Genomic DNA, 20,815 nt, shown 5'->3' on the forward strand with positions numbered 1-20,815 from the left:
CAGCTACTCAGGAGGCTGAGGCAGGAGAATTGCCTGAACCCAGGAGGCGGAGGTTGCAGTGAGCCGAGATCGCGCCATTGCACTCCAGCCTGGGCAACAAGAGCGAAACTCCGTCTCAAAAAAAAAAAAAAAAAAAAAAAAAAATTGATCTGCTGGAGAAAGGCCCAGATAGAGGACGCAGAGGCACGCTGTTGCCATGGCAGTGTGGTCCTGGCTGCCACAGAGGCAGGTGCCAGGGTCTCCCTTGCCTCAATGTGAAGAACTTAGAAAGAGGAGGGGAAGAGAACTCCCCTGGCCATCTCTGTGACCCCAGCTGGTGCATTTTACACAGGCAGGAGGGATACGGAGGGAGAGAAGGGAAGGGTGATGCGGAGATATTAACGGTAGAAGAGAGGAAAATGAATGAAAATAAAGATACTGATTCAAAAGAAATGGAAGACTATGAAGATGACTTTGAAAAGAACCTGGAGTGGATAATTAGTGAAAATGATAAAAGTGATACCAGCATAATAGAGATGACTTGTTTGAAGGAAGACAATATTAATGAAGACTTAAAAGAGAATGAAACAGCAATAGAACACACAAACAGCTTTCTGATCCTGACAAATCAGTGCAGGATGAGGTCTCGCCAAGAAGAAATGTCTTCGTTTCTGTACCAAGTATCCTATATCAGATTTAAATAGTGAAAACTCTTTCGAGGAATCCAAACTAGAAAGCCAGAAAGACTTGGAGAAGGAAGAGGATGAGGAAGTAAGGAGATATATTATTAAGAAAATTGGGCCAGGTGCAGTAGCTCACACCTGTAATCCCAGCACTTTGGAAGCCCGAAGCGGGTGGATCACAAGGTCAAGGGATAGAGACCATCCTGGTCAACATGGTGAAACCTCGTCTCTACTAAAAATACAAAAAATTAGCTGGGCATGGTGGCGCGTGCCTGTAATCCCAGCTACTCGGGAGGCTGAGGCAGGAGAATTGCCTGAACCCAGGAGGCGGAGGTTGCGGTGAGCCGAGATCGCACCACTGCACTCCAGCCTGGGTAACAAGAGCAAAACTCCATCTCAAAAAAGAAAAGAAAATTGTATAAGCTAACAAGCTTCTACAGAATCAAGAACCTTGAATGATAAAAGCAAGTGAAAACTTAAGTTCAAGGACAAATTAGTTGATCTGAAAGTTCCTTCACTAGAAGACACTAATTAATACTTATAAAATTATTCTGAAAATGAAAAGAATATGTTTGGGAAACTGTCACAGTTATGTACTTCCAATGATTTTGGACAAGAAAATGTGCTCCTGTCACTTACTAATGGAAGTTGTGAAATAAACAAGGATAGGACAATACTCATAGAGAGAGATGGAAAATTTGAACTTCTGAATTTACAAGACATTGAGAGTCAGCAGTTTTTGCCTGCATTACTAATGCAAATAATACAGAAAATGACCCTCAGCAGTTGTTACCAGATCTTCCAATTCCTATGTCAGTGGCATCAAGAAAGAAGATTCTGCAGCAAAGATTCATGCTGCCACACACTCATCAACAGGAGAGCCACTGGCTTATATTCCTCAGCCACCACTCATCTGCAAGACTTGTCCAAGTTCTGCTGCCAACTCAGGTCGAAGTAAAGGGAATGGGAAATCTAATCACATGTCTCACCAGTGATCTCAATATACTGTCTTTTCCCTCAACAGAAAGAACTATAAAAACAACTAGAACAAAAAAGAGAAGAGCTGAAAAGAGAGGAAGAGCAACGGAAAATAGAAGAAGAGAAAGAAAAAAGAGAGAATGGGCCGGGCGCGGTGGCTCAAGCCTGTAATCCCAGCACTTTGGGAGGCTGAGGCAGGTGGATCACAAGGTCAAGAGATCGAGACCATCCCGGTCAACATGGTGAAACCCCGTCTCTACTAAAAATACAAAAAATTAGCTGGGTATGGTGGCGCGTGCCTGTAGTCCCAGCTACTCAGGAGGCTGAGGCAGGAGAATTGCCTGAACCCAGGAGGCGGAGGTTGCGGTGAGCCGAGATCGCGCCATTGCGCTCCAGCCTGGGTAACAAGAGCGAAACTCCGTCTCAAAAAAAAAAAAGAAAACAACAAACAAACAAAAAACAAACAAACAAACAAACAAAAAACAAGAAAAAAGAGAATGACACAGTATTTAAAGCATGGTTGCAAAAGAAAAGAGAGCAGGTCTTAGAAATGAAGAGAATTCAGTGAGCAGAGCAAATTGAAGACATGAACAGCAGAGTAAAAATTCTCTGAAAAATAAGTTCATACAGATATGAAAGCTGAACTTACTTATGGAAGGGAATCTGGGTATCACACTGACAGCCCATGGAAGAAGTAGAAAAGTGGTTCAAGAACTACCCTTGCCAAAGATGCAACATGAAGATGACTTTACAATTAGGTTCTAAGAGGCCTTGTGAAAATAAAAAATGATTGCTATTTTGTTCAGACTTCGATGGAACAGAAAATAAGAGACAATCAATTCATTTTTTCAAGATGTAACTTTGGTATTCAAACAGGATAAAGATACACACACAAAACCCTACAGACTGGCCTCACTTAAGACCAGATGTATAGAAATCTCACATAGATCTGTGGCAAATTAGCCGGGCGCGGTGGCTCAAGCCTGTAATCCCAGCACTTTGGGAGGCCGAGGCGGGTGGATCACGAGGTCGAGAGATCGAGACCATCCTGGTCAACAAGGTGAAACCCCCGTCTCTACTAAAAATACAAAAAAAAAAAATTAGCTGGGCATGGTGGCGCGTGCCTGTAATCCCAGCTACTCAGGAGGCTGAGGCAGGAGAATTGCTTGAACCCAGGAGGCGGAGGTTGCGGTGAGCCGAGATCGCGCCATTGCACTCCAGCCTGGGTAACAAGAGCGAAACTCCGTCTCAAAAAAAAAAAAAAAAAAAAAAGATCTGTAGCAAATTAAAGACCACAAATTATTTAATTTTTTTTTTTTTTTTTTTTTTGAGACGGAGTTTCGCTCTTGTTACCCAGGCTGGAGTGCAATGGTGCGATCTCAGCTCACCGCAACCTCCGCCTCCTGGGTTCAAGCAATTCTCCTGCCTCAGCCTCCTGAGTAGCTGGGATTACAGGCACGCGCCAACATGCCCAGCTAATTTTTTTTTTGTATTTTTAGTAGAGACGGGGTTTCACCATGTTGACCAGGATGGTCTCGATCTCTTGACCTCGTGATCCACCCGCCTCGGCCTCCCAAAGTGCTGGGATTACAGGCTTGAGCCACCGCGCCCGGCCATAACAAATTATTTAATTTAAAAAAAATTTAAGAATTGAAACAAAATCCAAAGAAAAAATTTAAAATCATCCATATCCTTATTTTAAAAAGATATATATGTAAAGTAAAATGTTGAAAATTCTATCCCAGGCTCTTCCAGGTTCATCTCTAGTGATAGCCACTTTTAACAGTGTGGTGCAAATCCTTTTATATCTTATTCATACTTATCTATTTACATCTCAAAAGTTTTATTACTCAGTTTTTTCCACTTACTTCATCATGGACCTCTTTCTAAGCCATTACATTTAAATCTCTCTTTTCAAATAGCTGTGTGGTATTACAAGGTTAATTTATTAAACCAGTTTTCATTTGTAGATGTTTAGGTTGGTTCTGATGTTGCCTAGTTAACAGTGCTGCAGTGAAGATGTTTGTTCTGAGGGAACATCAGTAATCTGTAGGACAGGTTCTTTAGAAGGGAATTTATAATTTTTGAAGGTTCAAAGTGAAATGTTTGGTTAAAGATGCAAAAGTAACCTCCCGAAAGATAATATGAATCTGTAGTTCCTCCAACAGTGTGCGAGAGTGAACGCTCTCTCTGCTCCTCCAACAGTGTGCGAGAGTGAACGCTCTGCTCTCCAACAGTGTGTGAGTGAACGCTCTATCTGCTCCTCCAACAGTGTGCGAGAGTGAACGCTCTGTCTGCTCCTCCAACAGCGTGCGAGAGTGAACGCTCTATCTGCTCCTCCAACAGTGTGTGAGTGAACGCTCTGTCTGCTCTCCAACAGTGTGCGAGAGTGAACGTTCTGTCTGCTCCTCCAACAGCGTGCGAGAGTGAATGCTCTGTCTGCTCCTCCAACAGTGTGCGAGAGTGAATGGCTAACACTGGGTGTAATTTAAAGTCTTATTTTTTCTTCAAATTAATGATATCTATGATTGTATATGAGCATGTACAAGAAACAGTAAGAAATAGATAGAGGTCTCTACCCCTAGTATTTGGCACAGAGCTCCTAAAACCTTTTTAATTTCTTGAGGGATAGGGGTTCCACATGTATCTCTTGCTCTAATAATTGACCTTTTATTCTGGCTTCTGACATGGAACTCCTAATCCCCGGGAACTTCTTAGGTGACAGGACTCTCTTTGTTCTGGTGAGATGACTCTTGGTGAGCTCCTGGACAGGAGCTGGCTGCCAGAAAGACTAAGCCATGATTAGAAGCTTGGAACTTACAGTTCTAACTCCTTTCTTCTAGGAAGGGGAAAGGGCTAGAGATTGAGTTAATAATCTATGTGATGAAGCCTTCATAAAAATCCCTGAGCTGCAGGGTACAGAGAACTTCCAGGTTATGGGAAATGCGGTATTGAAAATGTGGCATGCCCCCAAGAGGGCATGGAAGCTTCACATCCCTTCCCAAATACTTGGCCTTGTGTATCTCTTTATCTGTGTCTTTTATTATATTATTTATTAATAAACTTGGAAATGTGTTCCCCTGAAAAAAAAATTGATCTGCCAAGCATTTGGAAACATCCATCTAGCAGTCCTTTCTTCAGCCTTGAGAAGCTTCCTGTGACAGCCTCCACTACCTCAAAGGCTGCTCCCAAAGTCCCTCGGTTATGTGTCCGGAACACAGCCATGTTTATCTCTAATCATTGTACTCATCATATTATTTTTATCTTTCTGTCTCTTGCATTAGTTGGTAAGCAAGCTGACGATAGAGAATATTCATTTTTTGTTCCTGGTACCCAGGACAGTGACTGACACAGAACAGATAATGTCTCTCTAACGATACATGTTCTGTATAGCAAACCTTATAGAAGGCAAAGGAATGCACTATTAAATTGAGTTCAGTAAACGCTGTGAAAATGTACACCAGGGCTACTTTTTGGATCCTAGATAGAAAAAGTATAAAACCTAGAGGATCTGGGTCAGCAAATTCCAAACTTCAGAATGACTATGGTTTCTGAAGTGCAGGCTCCTAGCTACTTCCCAGAAATCTGGATTAGGAACATGTGGGGTGAGGCCCTGGAAATTATAATTTTTTCAGAGCCCCAAGGCAATTTGGATACGCATTTAGTTAGTTTTGGGACTCACCGTTCTTGGGTAATTCCATATCTACAGAATATGAGAGCTTGAAAGCACCCTTATAGCATTTGGATACAACTTTCTTGTTTTATTTTATTTTATTTATTTATTTATTTTTTTGAGACGGAGTTTCGCTCTTGTTACCCAGGCTGGAGTGCAATGGCGCGATCTCGGCTCACCGCAACCTCCGCCTCCTGGGTTCAGGCAATTCTCCTGCCTCAGCCTCCTGAGTAGCTGGGATTACAGGCACGCGCCACCATGCCCAGCTAATTTTTTGTATTTTTAGTAGAGATAGGGTTTCACCATGTTGACCAGGATGGTCTCGATCTCTTGATCTCGTGATCCACCCGCCTCGGCCTCCCAAAGTGCTGGGATTACAGGCTTGAGCCACCGCGCCTGGCAATTTTCTTTTTTTTAAGAGATGGGGTTGCTATGTTGTTCAGGCTGGTCTCAAACTTTTGGCCTCAAGTGACCTCCCAACTTGGCCTTTCAAAGTGCTGAGATTAGAAATGTGAGTCCCTGTGCCCAACCAGAAGCCATTCATTCTTTTTTTTTTTTCCTTTTTTGAGACAGAGTCTTGCTCTGTTGCCCAGGCTGGAGTACAGTGGCATGATCTCAGCTCACTGCAACCTCCGCCTCCCAGGTTCAAGAGATTCTCCTGCCTCAGCCTCCCAAATAGTTGGGATTACAGGCACGCACCACCACGTCCAGCTAATTTTTATATCTTTAGTAGAGATAGGGTTTCACCATGTTGGCCAGGCTAGTCTCGAACTCCCGACCTCAAGTGATCCACCTGCCTCGGCTTCCCAAAGTGCTGGGATTATAAGCGTGAGCCACCATGCCTGGTTGCCTTTCATTTTTGAGGGCTGCAATGGAGATGTGAGACCTGGCTCTGGCCCCATCCTAACTAGTCACCTGGGCAACTCCCTCATCTCTCTGGGCTTTGGGCTTTGGATTCCCCCTGCCCACCCCTGGCCCTCTGACCTCCCAGAGCTCTTTAAGCATAATGACATCCTAACTGTGCACTGTGATTCATGGCCAAGAAAGGTAGACTGGGCTGTCCTTTTGGCCACAGAGAAGATAATTTACCTCTGCATATCAGAGACTCGACCATACTTTGTAATATGACATGATGAGGAGAGTGTCACCTTACTTGCTAATTTAAATGTAGCCGGATCCTAGAATTTTAGCATCATGGGAGCACTGAGCTGCCAGCTTGCTGAATCCAGTAACACTCTGAGAGCTCACCCCTGATTATTCTCCTTTGCTAAATGCATTCTGGGTTTCTAGTTTTATATAAATTGCATCAGATGGTCTTCCCAGAGAGAAAAATAATCAAATTAGCATGCCCTTGCAATTAGCAGGCCTTGTCAGCTCCAATATTCAGCCAGGCCACGCCGATCTATTTAAGTCAGGCTCTGCTCTCTTACCAAATATATCTGCTCTTGTCCTTATTTACTCAAAATCGAAAGCCTTTTCCCACCCTGAGCAGCCAGCTGCCTGTTCCTTTGGGTTTCAGCCTCTGTACGATCAGGTCTGACAGCCAATGAGTGCAGAATATGACAGCAAACAAAGAAAAGTCCTTTTGACTATTTCAGTTTAGCTCTTGAGGAAAGAGGGCTTGTTTTGGTTATATCACCTAGCTCAGTCCGCAGCACCAGGGAGGTATGTCACAGGCACGCTGGCAGGTGACAGGCATATCGAGATGGCCCACATTCGTCCCAGCCTCCTTGCTCCTGGGCCTTCTGGATAACTGAGTGACTGTCAGGTCCATTCTAGTTATTAAATATTCACGTCCAGAAAAATCTAGTGTTCTGACCGCCACGTTTCCCTTCTATCACTTAGGTAACTTTTCCAGAGCAAATGGGTTAGGAAGAAAAGGAGCTGACCCCAGGAGTTCGAAGGTGATGCAGAAGTGACTGCGAAAGTAGAAGAAGTCCTTCATGTGCACCACATTGCAGGCATTGTCTCTGTCCTTCCTTCTGAGAGCCTCCAGGATCTTCAGCTCCACCAGGGCCTGCTGGTGAAATCTGACGTGATTGGGAGTGGCAGGGAGCGGGGGAAGGAGAGACCGAAACATCAGTGTCAGGTCACACTGCAGCCATCAGCCCCTCCCCAGGACCCCGGCAAGACTGTCTAGTGGGAGGAAGCACTGGAAACGCCACGTTCTCACCTCCTCTTTCCCCCTCATGGAATCAGACAGGTAGAGTGAGAGAAGGGAAAGCCAAAGGGAGATGGGAGGGAGAGGCAGAGTCAGGAAGGGCTGTCATTCTTCAGGAGCCGGAGGCACGCAGTCCCTCCTCTGTGGCCTATGCCACCCCCCAAGCCACACCTCTTCTTGTTCTTGATGATTTTCAGGGCCACCAGCTCATTGTTTTTGTGATCCAAGCACTTGGCCACCTGTCCAAAGGACCCTTTCCCGATCATCTCCAGAACCTCATAGCGGTAGGCAATGTGATCATGCAGGACCTGTGGAAGCCAGGCCAGAGGTCAGAGGCAAAGCCATGGGCTCCGGGGCCTTCCTGGCACGGGGCCCTGGCATTCCCATCCCCAGATCGTGGCTCACTCCTGGAGGGATTTTCTGACTGCACTGGTCACTTGTGTGACTCTTGCCCTCATCTCATTGAGACTGCAAGGGGAGCTTGTTGCCTGGATTCTGGGCCACCCACGTGGTGCCAGGAAAAGTCCCACAGGCTTGATCCATGTCAAGCAGCGCAAAGAACACTGGATGGTTTTAGGAAACTTGAGATCTAGTCCCAGTATTGGGACTTACATTCATAAGTATTCACTTCCTACTGCGAGACTGCCTTGCCTTGGCTTCCCTAGCATTGCACTCTCCTGGTTTCCCGTCTGCCTTATCACATCCTGCTTAGTCTTTGATTGGTTCGGGTTTCTGCAGATGCCTCCTTCTCTACCAGATCATTAACCGTTGGTATGTTCTGGGCCCAATCCGAAACTTCTTATCAATCTTCAGCCATCTTATCCCTTCCCATTACTTCAATTAACAACAATGCTGGTAACTACATTTCTGTCTCCAACCCAGACCTCTCTTCTGACCTCCAGGATCAGAAACCCTATGTACCAGTTACCTGGAAGATTGACACACATCTGAAATGCACCTGAAACATGAGTCCAAAACTCAATGATCTTCCACTCTCTCCATCTTTGCTGCACTCGGAATTACCTAGAGAGAGTTAAAAGATACTGGTGCCAACGTTGCAACCCCAGAGATTGTTTTAATTGGTCTGAAGAACAGACTAGGCATCAGAATTTTTAAAAGCTCCCTCAGTGGTTCTAATGTGCAAGTAAGGCTAAGGATCACTGCCCTACAGCCTAGTCCCTCGCAAATATTTCCCATCTTACTCAACAGTACTATCATCTACCCAACGGCTTTAGCCAGAGGGCTGGACATCTCTGACTCTTCTCTTTTCCTCACCACTGACACCTCCCATGCCCTTTCAAACAGTCATGAAATTTAGACGATTTTATGAATGTTTCAGCAGAGGCAGGCACAAGTATTCCGTCTCTTATTTTCTTCCTTTCTTCAGCATAGCATGAAATTGTGAAACCTGGATGTGCTATATTAGCTCTGTGACTATGAGAAACAGAGCCACAAAAAGAGAAAGTCAAAGCTGGGAGTCAGAGAAGCAAGGAGCCCTAACAAACCCTGACACAATCTGTGGCTAAGGTTTCCTATTGCTAGATTTTTTTTTATTATTGGTTTTTATTTTTTGTTTATTTATTTATTTATTTTATTTATTTTTTTTTTTTTGAGACGGAGTTTCGCTCTTGTTACCCGGGCTGGAGTGCAATGGCACGATCTCGGCTCACCACAACCTCCGCCTCCTGGGTTCAGGCAATTCTCCTGCCTCAGCCTCCTGAGTAGCTGGGATTACAGGCACGTGCCACCATGCCCAGCTAATTTTTTTTTTGGTATTTTTAGTAGAGACGGGGTTTCACCATGTTGACCAGGATGGTCTCGATCTCTCGACCTCGTGATCCACCCGCCTCGGCCTCCCAAAGTGCTGGGATTACAGGCTTGAGCCACCGCGCCCGGCCAAACTCCCCCTTTTTAAGCCAGTTTACATTGGCTTTTCTGATGCTAGCAATTAAATGCTCCTAACTGATAAAGTGCCCTCTCTCCTCCATTATCTGCCCCTTTGGCACAGTTTGCTACTTTGCAACATTTGGTACATCTGAAATTATTTTAATTAAAATATAAATTATTTATATAAAATATATAAAATATAAATTATTTTAATTAAAATAATTTCAGATGTACCAAATGTTGCAAAGTAGCAAACTGTGTACTAGAAACTTAACATGGGCTAGGGCCAAGTCTATTCTATTTATTACTGTATCCACAGTGCTTAACACAATATATGATACACAGTAGGTGCTTCATGAATAGTTTATCCAGTAAATTAATGTAGTGAATCAAAAACTTGGAACCATTATGAAGGACCTCTGTTGTCTTTATCAGTATGACTCAAAACTGGTTTCCATATGGCAGAATCCAAATGTTAAGGGCACTGACAGACACTGATATCCCTTCTAAGTCCCTAATAATGAAGACGTTTCACTCAGGTTACAGACTGACTCCAAACTACAGTGGTCAGCCTCTAGGTATGGCATTTCTGGGAGTGAAAGGAGTGTAAGTACTATGTGAATAGGCATCTTCCCTGGCAAATATTAATCCCTGTCCTTCTGAGCCTTCACATTGCCCTTTTAAGAGTGGCATAAAACCATTACAATGCAAAGGGTGAGAAAGAAAGATGGTCCTTTAACCATGGTAGATGACACAGGTATGATTCCTTTGGCAGAAATGATATTCTGCTTTCTGGGATGAATTCTGTGTAATTCAGTGATGCCTCAAAGAAACTTTAAGTTTCTGAATTCCATTAGTAACATGGTCTAGCCAGCTCTGAAGCCCCTTAGCACAGTTTCCTGCAAACAGAAGGCACTCAACCAAAATGTCAAAACATCACACACACACACACACACCTAGTTCTGGATGCGGGGAATCAGAGAACCTTTTAATTCTAGATGTGTCGATGATAAACGCTTCTCACTGAAATCATGTTTCAAATGGGCCAAGAAACTCTGGCTCTGTGAATCACTTCCCAAATCAATTTGTTACTTACCTTATTTCTCAAATATTTAGAGGAACTTCTCACATCTGCATTCAAATGCGAAACATGGATGCATTTTCCAACTCCAGCTTCCTTGGACGCTTGAGCAATTGCTTCAGGAATCTTCACACAAACATCTGCAAAATCAAAGTATCTGGAAGAAAGAAAATAAAAGGATTGGTTAAGAACTCCAGACACAGGATCTCAAAGCCGGTTTTCATCACAGTACTGAAATTCATACTACTTAAACTTTTAAACAGCAATAATTTAACTTAAAGCTAAAATTGGCCAGGTGTAGTGACTCACGCCTCTAATCCCAGCACATTGGGAGGCCAGGGTGGGTGAATCACTAGTGCCCAGGAGTTCAAGACGAGCCTGGGCAACAAGGCAAAACCCTGTCTCTATTTCTTTTCTTTTTTTTTTTTTTTGAGACGGAGTTTCACTCTTGTTACCCAGGCTGGAGTGCAATGGCGCGATCTCGGCTCACCGCAACCTCCGCCTCCTGGGTTCAGGCAATTCTCCTGCCTCAGCCTCCCGAGTAGCTGGGATTATAGGCATGCGCCACCATGCCCAGCTAATTTTTAGTATTTTTAGTGGAGACGGGGTTTCACCATGTTGACTATGTTGGTCTCGATCTCTTGACTTCGTGATCCACCCGCCTCGGCCTCCCAAAGTGCTGGGATTACAGGCTTGAGCCACCGCGCCCGGCTATTTCTTAAAAAAATATTTTAAAAAATAAAAGTGTTTAAGCCACAATTTTTTTTAAAAAAGTTTACAGGTCTGCGCACTGTCATTACTCTACACAATTTAAGGCCTACTCTAAATTATAATAAATCCAGTATACATCACATTCTGCATTATCAAGGAATCCTGACCCTGAGGCCTTTTTTAAAGAAACCTGGCTATACTGGTTGCTGGGGAGGAGGGGAGTGTTGGGAATCACTTCATACCCCTGGGACTTTGTTTCCCTCAAGGGAAAAAGAAGAAACTGAAAATCGCCAGTCAACAATTTCATTCAGTCACATTAACTAAATGTTTACTCTGTACAATATACTATGTTAATCACTAGGGGGGATAAAAAGTTGAGTAAGACCTCCAAGTCAACAAAGAATTTCGGAAATATTTGATAGGAAAGAGGTATATTAAAAATTAAGTCAAACTTTAATTAATGCTAAAAAATGAGGTGTAAACAAAGTGTTGTGGACTACAGGATTAAAACATTATTGCTAATAACTCACACGAAGAACTATTTAAATTAGTCCTCATGCCATCTCCAATTAACAATGCAGAAGAGACATCTAGAACACTGTCTACACAAGAAAAAACAATGTTCGCAGGGGCGAGTGGCCTTAGACATTTGTTTCTGCTGTTGATCTGTGGGGCTGAGGTCTGGAGAGGGTGAAAGATGATAGAGGAGCTGGAGGCGTGAATGGCTGGGGGCTGTTCAAGGCCAGTAGGATGAGATCCAGATTGTGTCTGGAAGCAGTTTAGGGTCCTGAGGATGCAGTAAGGGATGAGGGACCACCAGGGAATCCAGAAGCAGCAAGGCAGGGAGAGAGTGATCAGGGAGAAAGAAGACTGTGGAATGGTATTTATATCCCATGCGCGTGTCAGACGCTGTCTGCACTCACTCAGGGCTCAGTTCTGAGGTATGAATCCATAGTCACCCATACCCAGAAAGGTCCACTTTACAAAGTGGGGAACTGATGTTGCGAGAGAGGAAGAGTCTTTCCCACAGTGCGGCTGAGTGGTAGAGCCAAGGTCTTGCTTGTGTGTTTGCAGCCTGTCTGCCTCCTCTTGTGTTATTCTGCTTAGTCACACACAGTGTCAGCCGCTTCCGACCGGTAATGTTCTGGGGTGGAGAAAATACCTGAGGCATTTGCCCATGTCCTTTGGATACCTGGACCGGGGCTCAGGTGTGGCCGTTGTGTGAGGCTGGGCCCAGATGGAGAGCTGACCGGAAGTAGACTATCCGTGTCCCTCGGGCGAGTTCCGCTTCCTGTCCCATGGCCTTTACCCCAGTGGCAGACAGGCCAGCACATGCCAGGGGGCTGGTTCTTGAGTATCTCACTCTACTGATGCTGACACCTGATTTCCCACAACATATCCCTGCTGAGAACTAGTCAGAGGCCCCAGGAAAAAGGGCTGGACTGAAGGGTGGTCCTCACCCTACAGCAGGGAGCAGGGGTACAAATCAGTTCACGTGCCTGAAGGCCAGGACCTGAACAAGGGAGTCCCTGAAACACTGGACTGACTCACCTGGACTGAGGTCAGGGCAGCCTTGCCCTGCTCCAGTCACACTCAGGACTGCACCTGCGTGTGTGGGCACTGGAACTGAAATCCAGGTTGAGGGGCTGGGCCTGAGATTTTGTGGCTAGAAGGGCCCCACATAACTCAAGTCCAGGGAGGTGAGTGACTTGCCCAAGACTGCAAGGCTGTTAGTGGCAAAGCTAAGGACTGAGGCTCCTTCAGCTCCAGGTTACCTTGCTGCCTTCTCAGAAGAGTGAAGAAAACGACTCCTTTCCCAGAGGAAGCAGACATGTACCTGTCTGGACAGGGCAAGACTCACTTAAAGATGAGGGCTGTGAAGCCAGGCACAGCAGCTCACGCCTGTAATCCCAGCACTTTGGGAGGGCGAGGCAGGTGGATCACTTGAGTCCAGACGTTTGAGACCAGCCTGGCCAACAGGGTGAAACCCCATCTCTACTAAAAATACAAAAATTAGCTGGACGTGGTGGTGCACGCCTGTGTGCTACTTGGGAGGCTGAGGTAGGAGAATCACTTGAACTGGGGAAGTAGAGGTTACAGTGAGCTGAGATCACGCCACTGTCTGGGCAACAGAGCAACACTCCATCTCAAAAAAACAAAAACAGAAACAAAAACAAAACCGATGAGGGCTATGGCTGCTGAGCTCCATCCTCCACAGTTCAGAACCCAGGTGGTCGTGAATAACCCACACCTGTTTGACTTCTGGGATTCCTGGATTCTTTCACCACTGGGTTCCCTTGACCCGGCCATACATTGTCACCAGCCTACATAATGAGATGCAGTAACTGCACTGGGCTAGGACACCAGTGCCTGGTTGTTGGCTCAACTTCATCTCTCTGCTTGTTGACCCACTGGACAAAACCTCCTTCTCCTCTTCGATCTACTCATCCATGAGAGACAGGGGAAGAGCCTCCCCTCCCTGAGAGGACCAAGAGCCTAGGTGTGTCTTTGCGTCCTTACCAATTGAAAACTCAAGATTTTTATAAAGAGAAAACCATTACCAGACTCTCCTACACATTTGTCATCAAGTAAGTTCCCAAGAGGAACAGAGTGACCTATTTGGCTGGGCAAAGCAAGAGTGAACATCTTGAGAAATGTGAGCTCCTCATACCCTTCCAGTCCTGCTCAGGTTCCACGTTAGTTTTCTCCTCTAGCCTCCTTCCCTGGGCTCAAATTCTCAACTGCTGTGGGTGAAGGGTTTGTGGAACGCTGCTGACCAGAGTTCCTCCCCTCTCAAGGCCTATGTAGGGTTATCTGAAGGTGTTTCCACCCACAGTGCAGGAAGGAAACTCTGTGGAAGGCGCAAGGGGCAGCAAGTTCTGCAGGCCTCAGTGAGAGATGCCCGACCCATCCCTCAAGAGCCAAGCTACAGCAGGACGTGAGGGCAGAGCCAGCGAGGCAGGTGCTCATGTTCTCACGCCCCGGCCTAGCCCAGCCAAGTGCTGCTGACCCGCACCTGCCAGTGCTGATGGTCCCACTGTCCCTACCACGGAGATGTGGGCTTGAACGCTGAGGTACGAAGTCTACATGTGGAAATGAGGAAGTGAGAGGGTAACTTCAAAGAAGACAGGAGGGTTTAATTGAACAGGAGAAGATCAAAAGTACAGCCAACATTCCACTTGGTCTTTTTTCCATTCTCCTTTATTCCATAAACACCTAGTTACAAGTTGCACCAATCAAAAAATAAGGGTGTAGGGAAGAGTCTTGTGATGCGTGTGGGGAGGAGGAGGGAGAAAGAGTTGGGAACCAGTCTGCTCCTTTCACAGCCCTGGACAGGGTTACGGCCCCTCAGTGGGGGCTCTGAGGAAGAGGTGGGCAAAGATTCAGGGTAGCTGAGGGATGGAGGAGGCCCCTAAACCCAGAGCTCACCCCAAAAGACCCTTCAATGCATGGCAGGAATAGAATGGGAAAGCTGAGGGCGTTTGATTTGAAGACGGAGTGGCAGAATGAAAAATTAAGTTAGTAGATGCAGAGGCGGAGTCATCATGGTAAGGGGATTAAAGGAGGAAAGGAAAAGGAAGGGAAAGGGTGCAGTGAAAGGTTCTCCCTGAGACCCCCAGGGAGAGGTGGTGGCCGGTTTGCCTGTTAATTTACTATTAAATTGGGCATGGGATTCAGAGAGGAAAAAGTTATTTCAGGGGATGACTTCTCAGCCTCTCAGCCTGTACCTGGAGGGGGAAAGAGAGAGAAACACAAGTCAAAAGGAAGAAAAAACTTACGTAAGGGCCAGGAGTTGGGGTTTAATCCCCGATTCTGGTGAGAACATTGTTCTCTTTCCAGCCAACTAAGACTTGAACTGTCAAACGCAGCTCCTATGGGAGCCTGGATTGCGCCTGCCTCATGGCAGAGGACCATCTGCAGGTGCACCCCCGCCCTCCTTACCCTGATACTTACAAGAGAGGCTGAGGGCCCAGGGCCCTCACCAGTCATAGCGGCGGGACTGTCGGGAAGGGGAGTCCTCAGGTCCCTGGATGGCCAGGCGGGGAGGTCCCTCTGCCCTTCGTCCCCCCGCCCCTGAGGACTCAAGCCGTCGAAACTCCAGGGGGCGCTGCTGCCGGAATCGGGACGTCTCCCGCCGCCACTCGTCATCAAAAGCTGCGGCCTCACCTGGAGAGGACAGAGTAGACATGAGGCCCGCGTGCAGCCTCACTCCTGGAGGCCGATGGGCGAGCCAGCCATAGCTTCTCCCGCCAAAGCCGCGAAGGCTGAGTGTGTGTGCAGGGATGCGGGGCGGCAATTCCATTAGCTCTTTTGGTTTCTACACGGTCCCAGGAAGCCACTGGTAGGCCTAGGGTGGCCTACTGGAGGAAGAAATCAGAATGCGATTATTCTTCAGGTTCATAGTCCTATGTGCACACTAGGTACTTAATAATTGCAGATTTGAAAAAGATAGAGAGGAGAAAGAAAAAAACGGATCCAAATGGGAGAAGGGTGTAACACTATCAACACGGACCCTCAGGGACACAGTCAGCCCCTCACAGTGAGGACACTGCTAGCACCTGACTCAGCCCCACCTGACACAGCCCCTGAGCTGAGGAGGCTCCAAATGCCGTAAGAATACGGGGCTGACAGGTGGGCGCCGTGGCTCATGCCTGCAATCCCAGGACTTTGGGAGGCCGAGGCAGGTGGATCACCTGAGGTCAGGAGTTTGAGACCAGCCTGGCCAACATGGTGAAACCCTGTCTCTACTAAAAATATAGAAATTAGCTGGGTGTGGTGGTACGCGCCTGTAATCCCAGCTACTCGCAAGGCTGAGGGAGAATTGCTTAAACCCAGAAGGCGGAGGTTGCACTGGGCTCAGATCATGCCATTGCACTCCAGCCTGGACACCTGGGCAACAAGAGTGAGACTCCATCTCAAAAAAAAAAAAAAAAAAAAAAGAAAGCCAAAGAATATGGGGCTGCCCCAGAGCTTTGCCCAGTAGTTTATGGGGTAGGGAAGTCCCTACTAGGGTATGCCAGCCTGGAAGTGGGAGGGAAGGCTCACTCTCATCCAGGTTGATATAGTCCTGCCGCTCCTCCTGGTCCCCTGTGCGATGGTTTCGGGAGCGCTGCAGGATGTGAGCCCTGTCCCGGATGTGATGCCCGATGGACATCTGTTCCAGTCCACTGTCTGAATCCCGAACAGTCCTCCGTGTCTCCCGGATCTGGGATGAGGTAGAACATGGCACACTCAGCCACCCCTGCCAAAGCCCTGGCTACACCATCTCAGGATAAACACACCACCCACAACCCAATCCGAAAAAAGCAGCCAGGGTTTCTGTGGGTGCCACTCAATCCCACATTCTCCGGGATAGGAGGGCTCACCCCGCCTGGTGCCGAGCGCATCTCTGATGTCTCTTGGTAAACCTTGGGAGCACCATCGCCGGTATTGGAGTAGGAGATGACAGTAGAAGATGAGAAGGTCTGGCAATTGCCTCCAGCTGTCATGTGTTCCTAAGGATAGGGTAGGAAGGGGAGGGCTGAATGGGGAGGCATCCCCCCTGGTGAAGGGATTTCGCCCTTCAGCTCCCTGTTCTAGCCTGTATCTTTCTCACACAATGTAACAACTGAAAAACATCAGGACTCATCATTACCCTCCCAAATTCCTCTGAGTCCAATCACAAGCAAGAAGGACCTGAAGAGACAGAGACTTAATTGCATGCTACATAAAAGTGCTGCTGCTGCTTCAGGCAGGGACGACAGCAGATACAGGGTCCCAAGGCTCTCTGCTTCAATTACTTTATCCAGTCCTTTACCCTTCACTAGCATACTGTCTCTCTCTTGCCTTAGAGGATTCACGGTGTTGTCAGCCATCACTGAGAGCAGGGCCAGGGAAGGGTGTGGGGCAAGGCTCACCATGTTACCAATCATGTCGTTCATCATCCCAAACATGTCCATGAAGCCACCCGACTGGAGGAAAGAGATGGAAAATAGAGTCAGGAAAGCAAAGTCAGTGTTCAGAGCTGATCCTGTTTAGGAACCCACGAGCCACATGGCTGCACATTTCCTTTCTCGTCTTCCTTCACAGCTAGCAAGTAGTCTTTCTCATTATCCCTTAACAGAACCAGAATACTCATGTTTCTCCTCCAGTAAACTGCTGACCCCTCCTCAGCCTCTATGGTTTCTCTGATCCAATTTTCCTTCTCCTGCCTACTGTATTCCCCCCATCTTTAGGAAGCAAGCCAAAGTTAATGGATTCTAAACTCTAAAGAGATAAGGCAAAGACCAGATTTTGCTAGACAATTACATCTTCCTAATGAGTATGAACTTCTAGGAGTACAAGAGTTAATAACATCTTTTCTTTTTTTTCTTTTTTTTTTTTTGAGATGGAGTCTGGCCCTGTTGCCCAGGCTGGTGTGCAGTGGTGAAGTCTCAGCTCTCTGCAACCTCTGTCTCCTGGGTTCAAGTGATTCTCAGCCTCCAGCGTAGCTGGGACTACAGGCATGCACCACTATGCCTGGCTTTTTTGGTATTTTTAGTAGAGACGAGGTTTCACCATGTTGGCCAGTCTAGTCTCGAACTCCTGACCTCAAGTGATCACCCATCTCAGCCTCCCAACAAGAGTTAGTAACACCTTTGGCCAGGTGCGGTGGCTCACACCTGTAATCCCAGCACTCAAGCCTATAATCCCAGTATTTTGGGAGGCTGAGGCGGGCGGATCACCTGAGGTCAGGAGTTCAAGACCAGCCTGGCCAACATGGTGAAACCCTGTCTCTACTAAAAATACAAAAATTAGCTGGGCATGGTGGCTTGTGCCTGTAGTCCCAGCTACTCAGGAGGCTGAGGCAGGAGAATCACTTGAGCCCGGGAGGCGGAGGTTGCAGTGAGCTGAGATCATGCCACTGCACTCCAGCCTGGGCGACAGGGCAAGATGCTATCTCAAAAAAAAAAAAAACATAACACCTTTAACCCACAGGGCTCCTAGCACCCAAAAGGCTCAGAGCTTTGTGAACATCACGAAAAGAAGATTCTGGGGTTACCCATGAAACTATTCCAAAGAGGCAAATTTGGGAATAATATCTAAGGGTAGAGAGTGTGTCTGAGATGGAAGGACAAAGGGAGATGAGGACTCACCATTCCCAGCATCCCAAAGGGGGAGACAGCTCCAGTCTACAGGAACACATGAGAGACAGAAATTAGAGACTTCATCCTATCTCCTTACAATCCCAAAGCAGGCCCATGGCCTCCATTTTTGTTTGCCATCCTCTCGAAAGCGAGTCACAAAGCTTTTTCCTGACCCCCTTCCCCACTCCTAGAGCGTTTCACTTGCTCAGTTGACTGTAAGGGAAGAAAACTAAAGTGCTTTTCCAACCACCCTCCAACCTTTGGGTCTCAGGTGTGTCTCAGCACCATTACCTGCTGCATCCTGCGGCTGGCAGGCCTGGTCCCTGGCATGTTGCCATCTGTGATGCTGAGGAAGGGGCTATATCCAAAGCCACCTGACAACATACGGCTCATATGCTGACGGTGAATAGCAAAGGGGTCCCTGTGAAGTGAGCACATAGTATGGATGGCAGAAGCACCAAGCTGTCAATCCCTCCACCACCCTGCAAACAAATACGCACAGGGCAACAGTGGCACCAATGCCTACTTCCTGCTAGGTGGGAGCTGGGTATCCAACCAGTTCCAATCATTCCCGGCAATGGGAACCCAGATGTCTGCCTGAACTGCTCAGAGACCTGGAGTGGGAGGGCTTGACGGGGAGGGAATACTCACATCAGGAACATGGGATCCTCAGGCTCCACATCCCTCATGAAGCGGAACATCCTGATCTCAGCTCCAGGGAGCTCCACACTGGAAAGGTGTGGAGGCTCAGATACTTGGAGGTGGCCAGGCTTTTGCACACCCGCTCAGCGTAAGGACTCTCAGGGCACTGGCCTTTCTCAAACCTTGTAATTGACCCCCTAAACTCCGGGGAGACCCTACTACAGGTGTTCCATACAACCCTCTAGGGAGAGAAGAGCTCTTCGAACCTCCCTCTCAATTAGGGCCATGGAAAATTTTTCCAAGCCTCTGGGTTTCTCCCTCCCCCACTCAGTCATCCTCTTCCCAAAGCTCTGGCCGGTTGCATACTCTCCCCTCCTCCTCCAACGTCACCGTTCTAGATGAGAATCCCAAGTGCCGGTCCTCCGTCCCATTAATGACCCCAGTCACCCGCCCCTCCGTACCCCCAGGCCTCCCCCAGGCAGGCCCCGCTCTGCGCCCCGCGCCCGCCTGCGGCTCGCTCAGCTCCCGCCTCCCCGCCGGGCGAGCAGGCGAGGTAGGCCTGAGCCTCTCCTCTCCCGGGCCCGCATCCCCGGCTTCCAGACCCTGCAGCCCCGCGGGCCCGCTCCCGTTCCTGGCTGCTCGCTCTGCCTGAGCCTCACCAGCGCCCGATTTGGGCTCAGCGGCCCATCCGGCCGGTTTCGCTTCCCGGTGCGCTGCAGGGTCAGGGTCGCGGCCCGGGACGCGGGGATTGGTCCGAGCTCGAGCTCCGCGGCCTCCCGCGCCGCCTCCTCCCACAGCCGCCACCTCCGAAGCCCCCCCCGCGGCCTACGGAGCAAGAACCTCGGCCAGGCCCGGGCGGAAGTGACGTCATCGTGCAACCGCCCACCCGGGGCCGGGCCGTGGGAGCCCCGCCCACTAGCGTGGGTGGTGAGACGCCTGCGGTGGTGTCCCGGGGGCTAGGCGCCGGGGGCTGGGGGCCAAACTCGGGAACGGAGCCCGAGGCCGGGCGGGGTTCCCTTTGCACGAGTAAGGGGAACCCGCTAGTAACCTGGATTTGGGTTCTGTGGACTGGAAGAGGCTTCCATGAGGCTGGGGGGGAGGAGAAGAGGAAGCCATTCTTCGGGCGGGACCGGGTTGGGGGTTGAACTTGGGGGCGCAGTGCAGGACGTTCCCTCTCCCTCCTCCGGGGGAAACTGGAGGACGAGGGGCAGGCTCTCTGTGGGCGACCAGGCGGGGCGGATCCCTGGGGGAAGCTTTGAGCAGACTGCTGGAGAAGCCTTCTACCCTAAAGGGAGGATGGGCAGCTTTCCTGCGGCTGAGGCGCTTGGGCCTGTCCCCCCTTGAGGAGGAGCGTTCCTGGCAGGGCGGAGTCGCCGGAGTGACGAAGAGGAGGAGGTGAAACTCTCCAGCCCAGATCTAGTTAGGGCTTCAGAAAATCCGGTGGGGCAGAGAAGCCAGGCTGCGGGGTTGGCCGCCAGATGGCGCTCCTCGGCCGGGCTGGAACCCGAGGCCCTTGAGAACTGGCTTTGGAGAGGGACTTGGACCCTTCCCCATTACCCTTCTGTGAAGGGTTGGACCAGGAAAAGGCTACAGTTCTGAAGTCTGTTAGTTTAATGCCAATCTTCCCTATCTTTTACTCTAATTCTTGCGTCCTCAAGAGCTCCCAGTCCTGCACTGACCTTTCTTGCTTGCTGTCATAGGTCAAAGGTCTAAAGGTTTTGGGAAGAAAGGAGTGGAGAACTCAGTTAACCTGGATCACCCAGGGGAGGAGCTAAAACGGGACCCAGGAGACCTGCCTCCAAGGCTAGAGACTGATACTTTGACATACTAAATGTCTTGCATAAAATCTGGCTCTGCTGGAGAGAAGGGCCCTCCCACTTGGGGTCAAGGGATTTGGACTGTCTAGCATGGACT

At 48.3% G+C, this 20,815-nt stretch overlaps 1 protein-coding gene and 1 pseudogene across 2 annotated transcripts; one reads left to right on the plus strand and one right to left on the minus strand.

Moving 5' to 3' along the window:
- The first annotated feature begins 398 nt into the window (after positions 1–398).
- On the plus strand, positions 399–2,276 carry LOC141585022 (coiled-coil domain-containing protein 181-like; annotated as a pseudogene).
- A 12,060-nt stretch (positions 2,277–14,336) lies between these two features.
- Positions 14,337–19,765, minus strand: MLF2 (myeloid leukemia factor 2). 2 transcript variants are annotated; one of them, XM_003944853.4, is made up of 9 exons: positions 19,561–19,765; positions 18,911–18,988; positions 18,551–18,680; positions 18,269–18,304; positions 17,051–17,104; positions 16,520–16,648; positions 16,200–16,359; positions 15,108–15,320; positions 14,337–14,881 (listed from the first exon to the last, which is right to left on the minus strand). In XM_003944853.4, exons 2-8 carry the CDS (start codon positions 18,958–18,960, stop codon positions 15,133–15,135), a joined length of 747 nt encoding a protein of 248 aa, XP_003944902.1. In that variant the 5' UTR covers positions 18,961–18,988; positions 19,561–19,765; the 3' UTR covers positions 14,337–14,881; positions 15,108–15,132. The 2 variants fall into 2 exon arrangements, with proteins under 2 accessions (XP_003944902.1, XP_003944903.1); XM_003944854.4 differs by lacking the exon at positions 19,561–19,765 and adding an exon at positions 19,504–19,539.
- Positions 19,766–20,815: the final 1,050 nt, after the last annotated feature.

This window comes from Saimiri boliviensis, chromosome 7 (genome assembly GCF_048565385.1).
Source record: "Saimiri boliviensis isolate mSaiBol1 chromosome 7, mSaiBol1.pri, whole genome shotgun sequence".
Taxonomy (NCBI): domain Eukaryota; kingdom Metazoa; phylum Chordata; class Mammalia; order Primates; family Cebidae; genus Saimiri; species Saimiri boliviensis.

What these genes read in the sequence shown, in the direction of transcription:
- MLF2 (XM_003944853.4), bottom strand. Translation starts at nt 18,960, where the DNA reads ATGTTCCGCTTCATGAGGGATGTGGAGCCTGAGGATCCCATGTTCCTG. An exon ending in CCTTTGGGATGCTGGGAATG is followed by an intron (nt 17,105 to 18,268) that starts GTGAGTCCTCAT and finishes TCTTTCCTCCAG; the next exon opens with TCGGGTGGCTTCATGGACAT. An exon ending in TGCGCTCGGCACCAGGCGGG is followed by an intron (nt 16,360 to 16,519) that starts GTGAGCCCTCCT and finishes ACCTCATCCCAG; the next exon opens with ATCCGGGAGACACGGAGGAC.